This window comes from Dioscorea cayenensis, chromosome 9, assembly GCF_009730915.1.
Source record: "Dioscorea cayenensis subsp. rotundata cultivar TDr96_F1 chromosome 9, TDr96_F1_v2_PseudoChromosome.rev07_lg8_w22 25.fasta, whole genome shotgun sequence".
Taxonomy (NCBI): domain Eukaryota; kingdom Viridiplantae; phylum Streptophyta; class Magnoliopsida; order Dioscoreales; family Dioscoreaceae; genus Dioscorea; species Dioscorea cayenensis.
In genome coordinates, this window is record NC_052479.1 from 4038872 (window position 1) to 4046497 (window position 7626).

The 7626-nt window shown below is 30.2% G+C and overlaps 1 protein-coding gene across 1 annotated transcript; it reads right to left on the bottom strand.

The window, feature by feature from the left end:
* Positions 1–652: 652 nt before the first annotated feature.
* On the bottom strand, positions 653–6494 carry LOC120268411 (zingipain-2-like). The gene is made up of 5 exons (XM_039275834.1): positions 5975–6494; positions 2431–2657; positions 2195–2335; positions 1456–1671; positions 653–865 (listed from the first exon to the last, which is right to left on the bottom strand). Exons 1-5 carry the CDS (start codon positions 6492–6494, stop codon positions 848–850), a joined length of 1122 nt encoding a protein of 373 aa, XP_039131768.1. The 3' UTR covers positions 653–847.
* Positions 6495–7626: the final 1132 nt, after the last annotated feature.

Below are 7626 nucleotides of genomic sequence, written 5' to 3' on the forward strand. Positions count from 1 at the left end.
AAGTTGGTCATGACTAGCTTTTGAAGAAAAGCTGTTTTTCGTTTTTTTTCCAGATCTGCTTTTTTAGAAAAGCCAATATAAATAATATTTTTGGAACCCAGAAGTGCTTAACTTATAAAAAAGCACTTCAGGTTTTTCAAAAGCCAATCCAAACAAGGCCAGAGAAGGGACTGAGCTCGTCCTCTGTGTGACCTTTCTTCTCTGTTTTGAAAGATATGGCTTGCTGCTTGTGGGCAAAGGGTGCAACCTTAAGTATCTGAGGGCCCCGGATCTGTGTGAACCCTATCTTCCAAATTATTCCTACTAACAGAGTTTTTATTCCTACTAACAGAGTTTGTTTTCCATTGAAGGTAGTATATCAGTGAGCTTCCACCCGAATGCCTTCAATGTACCGAAAAAAAGCATCTCCATTATCCTTTTTGAATGCGAATCTATAAGATCATTTTTAATTTTTGATAAAATTAAGAGCTGTTACTCGTGGACCAATTTTTGTCTGATTTTGATATACCTCTTCTTACGATCGTAATGCTTTCTGTTCACATGCATCACTTGAGGTTTGTCTGTATAGAAATGTTTATGTTTACACTTAGAAGAAGCAAATACATAGGCGTAGTTTTTTTTAATAATAGACGACAAGCACCTTTTTTTATGAATATAAACAATACTGAACAGTGCTGGAAAGGCGTAGTTTATATTAAACAGTGATTAAACAAAAGAAACGTTATTTACATAGGAGTGTTCAAATGCTTACAGACATCAAAACATTATTAAGAGCCATTTCCTTAATTTAAGCTCATCACTGGCATATGCACGTCAATTTAGGATAAATTTGCGCTCAACGAAGCCTTCATTCTAAGCTGCTTGCCTTGAATTTGTTTGAAAATCAACAAACAAAATCAGAATAATAAACCAAACATATGCATTTATGATTTTCATTTAGCAATGCAGCATGCCACTTCCAATGCTTAAGTCTTAAGCAAAACCAATTTATTCATCTAAATGCTTAATTAGTTAATCTAATGAATATATGTTAGCATAAAATCTTAAATGTCTCATAAATTTGTTTGCGTTGTATTAATTTCTCACATTCAAGAAAATCCAGTAAAGAAAATGTATTAAAATAGTAGCAAATTATACTCAATACTCATGTTAATTTTTGGATGAAGCTTGACATCTATAAACAAAGAGCGATACTTGATGCATCTATAGTGTTTGCATGCACGCATGAGGTTAGATTGTATTTGGCCAACTGATCAATGAAGAGAAATGCCATCATTAAACAAAAACAGTGATAGCAAAGTTCAATAAAGTAATGTTGAAAATTCTTTATTGTTGAAAATTTAAGTTCTGCTAACATTTAATCTCAAGCAAGCATATTTGGATGACATCTAGACTTCATCTTAATTTAAACTATGTATGATGCAATAAAATAAAAATAAAATTCAATTACTGAACCTTTTTTTTCTTTAAGGGGATATATGGATATTGGGCGATGCCGCACTTGCCCTTTATTGATTCAACATTACGCTCCAATCTCATATATCCGGCTTCTCCCCAAAAATTTCCCCAACAGTTTTTAATAATCCAGTAGTCTAGTTTATCCTCATTACCATAACCTACTATAGTTACAGCATGATCAATTCTTGTCCCACACTTTGAAGTAAATATTCCCTGAAAAAAAAATTAAAAGTTTATAAAAACTTAAAAATCATAGAATGTAATATAAATATATATATATATATTATCGTAATGCATGACATTTACAAAATTTATAACTTCAGCAACCAAAATTATTTGATATCACATTTCCATCTACGATTGAGCGGAAATTGAGTAACCATAAAATTAAGTAAGATTGCAAATAGTTACTATGATAACTTAAGAGGCATGAAGATTCTTGACCACACTAGTTATTATGCAAATATGATAGGCACTAAAATAAAATATCAAGGATGAAATCTGGATTTCAACTTCACTTATTTTTGGGTAAATCAAAATTTAGGGTATTAAACCCTATCTGGAGAGTACGTGCCTGGTTTTTGAAAATACTAAACTACAATGAAATAGTTCTGAAAAGATGACATAATATTAAAATTTTAAATGTGTTTAAAAATTCTGGTAACATTTTACCAAAACCAAACCCATCCATATAACTGAAAATGATAAAATAAAAATAAAATTATTAGATTCTCACATGACCATATAACTGAAAAGCTCGTTCATAAGCATGAATGCCGACAGCTACAGGTTGTTTAGCAACTCCCATCTTAAGTCTCGGTTCATTGTTCTCACTAAGATGTTGGTAAGTATCAATTGTCACAACTTTTTTACCTTCCTGAAACACAAACAAAAATGCATGATGTCATATGAGTTATGAACTTTCATTAATTTAATGCATTTTGAAGTGATGAAAAGTGTGGAAAGTGTTACCTTTTTTTTATCACACTGTTCATATGTTGCATTATATGGGTAGTCAACATCACTATCAATGCCACCATTTCTTCTTATATATTTTAAAGCGTCATCAATGTAACCTCTGTCGCAGCTTTTGCTGTAACAATCTACTATTTGTTGCACGGATAGAGATATCAACTCTCCTGTGACGATTTGATTTATACCTTCTACAGTTGCAACAGCCGCGAAAGCCCAACAACAAACTGTGCATATATAGAGTTTTACAAATAGAAAGAATCATTAAATATATAGAATTATTTACCTTTGAAATGTTTTCATTTCTGCATATATTGGCAATTTCAGATTTTATCTTTTTTTTTTTTTGAATAAAATGTTATCTATTTTATAAAATTCATAAATGTTAAAAAGAGCATTCTTTTAGTAAATATTAAAAGCTATTATAGAGAAAATATGATGTAGGAGATCATTAGATCGACCTCTTCTGGTTTATTTTATTATCCCAAAACATGTAGAGCTAGAGCAATCCTTTGTAAAACCTAAAAATCATGGCCCTTCAACTTCCAAGTCCTAACTCCTCCAATTACCGCCACATAACTCATAATAATAAACACGAACTTGAACCCAAATAAAAACCCCATAACTCCAAATGTAACTTTAGATTTTCAATTATCACAACTAACCTCTTAATTTATTTAATTGTAACTTCTAACTCAAATTTATTTCAACGACATAGTAATGATTTTATAATTCTTTTGAATCAATTTCCACTTCTCATCTCTTGATTTACTTGTCTTGTTTATATCAAATATATATTTTTTTTTGGTGAAAGATACCATTCTGTGTTATATATCTACAATTGATTTAATTTATGTTTTTTTTAATAAAATAAATGAATATATATAATTTATTTAGTAAAGGAATTGGGTTTTTAATGCAAAATGTTCTTATATATATATAGTATTTAATGATACACATTATAAATGAGGTTTTAAATAAATAAAGTGATAAAATAGATCATTTGACCTAAATTATTTCAACATCAAGGTTAGAGGAAAAAGCAGACTAGAATAAAATAAAATAAAATAAAAGACTGGTGGCGACAAATTTCTAATAACTTATTTTTTCCCTTTTCTTTGTTATTTATTTATTTTGTTATAATTACTTTACCGGTTGAAACTAGTGTAGCATGCTAATAAGACGTCTTTATGTCACAAGATATGTTAGAGAGTGGAGTCCCTATAGAGAGGGGCACAGACCGACTTTTGCCCCAGCCCAAAAAAATGACTGGGCCAGCGAGTGAGGGTGGTTAGGGTACCTCGTAACCGACCAATCATCTGAATCGCCTCAGTTACAGTTAGATACCCCAACCTAGTGACTCGGCAGGGCAGGTCGACGAGCCAAGTCACCTAGGTTGGGCCAATTTTTTTAATAAATTAATAAATTTACCACCACTATAATTCGAACCCAAGACCTCTTGTTATCCCGACCAAATATCTTAACCACTCAGCAAAAATTTTTCATTGGTTAAATTAAAAAAAGACTAAGAAACTAAAAACATATTTTTAAAAAAAATATAAAATTATTTTTCCCCTTTTTTTAATTATATATACCCCTATATCTTATTATTTTAAATTTAATATCAAATTATTTACTTTAATTGTTATTAGCAATCATTATAAAAAATAGATATTATTTAATATTTTTTGAGTTACTCAACATTATAATCCATTATTTTTATATGTATTACTTATCTAAATTATTAATATTATTTAAAACAAATAGAAAATATAATGTCATTGATGTGTAATAGTATAACCTATTCTTAATTTAAAACTATAATTTTTTATACACAATTTTGTGTATTTCTAAATATGTTATTAACTAAATCAAAATGCTCACTAAAATCTTGATGAATAAATAATTAATTTAAAATTTTATTAAATTAATTATAAAATTTTCATTCCAAGGTAATTTATAAATTTTTTTATTTATTTTGAAGAAATCTAAATTAGGATAAAAACATTGATTAAAAACTATTAATATTTTAAATTTTTTCTAGATTTATCATTTTCATATTTAAGAATAACGTGTATATAATAAAATAAATCAATAATTATAAATTTAATTATTATGATTTATTTGGAATTATGTTAAATATTTTTAATTTTTTTAAAACTATATTTGTTTTTTAGGAAAAAAAAAATGTCAACAAAGTAGTTGTGAAGGTTTGAACTCATGCCCCTATGGATACTTTAATAACAAAACTACTATTACCAATTGAACTACAAATTATTAATGATATTATTATTGTACTAAAGATATAAACAATAAATTAGTCTAATGATATGTAATTTTAATCCCACATAAGCTAATTTATAAAGAGCAACATGTAACCTCCTATAAAAGCAATTATTATTATTATTTTAACATTTCATATTAGTTTTAATATTTTGAAATACAATTTTATTTAAAAATAATAAACCCGCTGGCTGGCCCCAGAATCAGTGGGTTTTGGCCCGGGCTATCTATTATGAGAGGAGGCCCGACTTGGGTACGAGTCACCCTTAGCGCGGAATCAGTGGGTTCTGGCTCTGGCTGCCAGTTATGAGAGGAGGCCCAATCCGGGTATAAGTCACCCTTAGCTCGAAATCAGTGGGTTCTGACCCGGGATACCGATTATGAGAGGAGGCCTAGCCCAAGTATGGGTCACCCCTAAGAGTGACTAAGATCAGCTGGGTCCACCCGCCCAAACTAGCTTGGTAGGCCAAAACATGGGATTGGCTAGTTTCGGGTCCGTTAAAAGCATATCCAGAATCACCAGATTGTGCCTGGCAGGCTCGGTTAATTGGCTCGTGCCCAACTCTAGTCCCTAACATATATGCCAATGACTGACTTGTGACTCCTAAACATTTTTACCATGGCGAACTATTTTGAATTTTTTTATTCAAATTCCATTTGCCCGATGACATCATATAATTTCTGTATTGGCAATTCACACCACTTGCCACATTGAAAATATATATGTGATATATTAGAAAAAAAAATGATATATACAAACACCTCATGTATATATATATATATATATGAGTATATGTTTATGAATGTCCGTAGTTGATAAAAAGAAAGAGATAGAAAGAAACATTGACAAATGGGTTTATAAATAATACCAAAAGCTTGTACTGGGTTAAAAAATAGATAACTGGATGATGTGTTGTCTGTATAAGTTATAGAAATCAAATGAGAATTGTAGTATGAAATTAAGATCGTTGGATTTCAATCCAACGGTTCAGCACCAACATTCATGGATATAAGATCTATGAACCTTCTTAGAGGACGCAATCTCTAGATATATATATACATCTATCTATAATTTTATAGAGTCAGCAAAATAGATCACAATGAATTTTTCCTCTCACATACAAAAAAATGTATCAAATTAATAATCTTTTTCTTAAAGACAAGCACTGCATAATGTTGTAAATATAGGGACCAAAACTAGATTTAATTCCCAAAAAAGGCTATCTAATATATGTGCATGATTTAAGAATATATCACTTACAACAAGCGCCTTGATGTTTGACTGGAGTGACGGCGCCTGACGCTCTCCAATCCGTGGAGTTTGGTATTTCACTACCAAAATCATCGAAATTATCATTATAAATATCACTGTTACTGCCCACAGTCTCTTTGGGAAGAGGTGGTAAACTGCCCAAGTAAGTATCTCTATACTCCTCAACAGTGAGATCGGCAAACACATTGAGGAAGAGAGTGAAAGTGTGGTTTCCCCCATTATGTTCATCAATGTACCTAAGATTATCTTTGAAGATGTCATACCTCTTAGCTTTCTCAAATGAGTTTTCCTTGTAAGTCTTGTTGTGTTTCATTAACCAACCCTCAAAGAGGAGATTAACTTCCAATTCAGAACGAAATGGAATCGATTCTGAGGAGGAGTAGGAGTAGGTGAAGAGGAAGAGGATGGAGAGGAAAAATAATAGCAGGGGAGGCATTGGAGATTGATGTTGTGCGTAGTAGAGTGAGAGAACAATGTTTTTCGTTGGTTTATATGGTGCCTCCCTCATGCTTATATAGTTATACATATTGATTGGTTTATAGGATGCTTCACTCATTTATATATATTATAATCAAACATATTGATTGGTTTATGGGATGCCTTCCCTCATCCACCATGGCATCCCAGAAAGTGGAATTTTAATTAGGGTTATGGTTGGCGCTATAGTTAAGTGGTTTAAAATTGTTTTTAAGATTTTTATTTTTTATTTTTAGGTATATATGGAGTTAGATTTTGAAAAACTAACTTTACTCAGGCTATTGAAAAACAATTTTTTAAGGTTAAACGCTATTTTATTGTAAATTATTAATATGTGTTTATTAATATATATTAAAAATTTCTTAAGAACATCATAAAATATTTAATTTATTTAATTAAATTTTGAAAAAAAAAAAAGTAGTGGCTTACCTTGGGTGTTTGAACAATGATTTAGTTTTGGGTTTATTTTCTTTGTTCTTAGTATAAATCTAACACATAATAAATGAAATAACAACTCTTCTGCCAAAAATAAAAATGTGAACGCAAACTTGAGAATTTATGAGTTATATAATAAAAATATGTGGCTTTACAAAACTAAGAGAAAAACACATATAGTAAAAGATATATAGTCAATAGTAGTCAACAGAGGATTCAAAACAAACCTCTGAATCGCACCCTTTATATAGTGTGGTTATTGGATTCTTCATGAGGAATCTAATATTCAGGTCTAAACAATTAATTTGGCTAAAACACTGACTGCAGTTTAGCATTATACTAACAAAAAACTTTTGTCAATTAAAATGTGTATACAAAAAGATAAGCAATAAACTTATACAAACAAACAAAATTGCTGGTCAATTACGGCTTTAAAAATTCAACCGAATAACACAGTACCAAGAGAAAATACAATAACAAAAGCATGCTGATTTGTCCTATTTCATGTCTCAATTATAGCCCTAGTTTCACCTCAGATTTAGCTAAACAACATATAATCATTTCAAGTTACCTCTCTCCCTTATTTCTTAATCTTAATTGAAATTGTCTCATGAAGAGCATGACAACATGCATTTATAAAGATAATATCCCCACAATAAACACCAAATTTAGAGTAATTTTTTGGGTAGTCATTCAACTTTGACTTATTTTCAAATCGGTCATCAAAC

Excerpts from the sequence above, each read along its gene's own strand:
- LOC120268411 (XM_039275834.1), bottom strand. The coding sequence starts at position 6,494 with ATGAGGGAGGCACCATATAAACCAACGAAAAACATTGTTCTCTCACTC. Across the intron at positions 2,336-2,430 it reads AACAGTGTGATAAAAAAAAG|GAAGGTAAAAAAGTTGTGAC; the intron begins GTAACACTTTCC and ends TTTGTGTTTCAG. Across the intron at positions 1,672-2,194 it reads CTTTTCAGTTATATGGTCAT|GGAATATTTACTTCAAAGTG; the intron begins GTGAGAATCTAA and ends TTTTTTTTTCAG.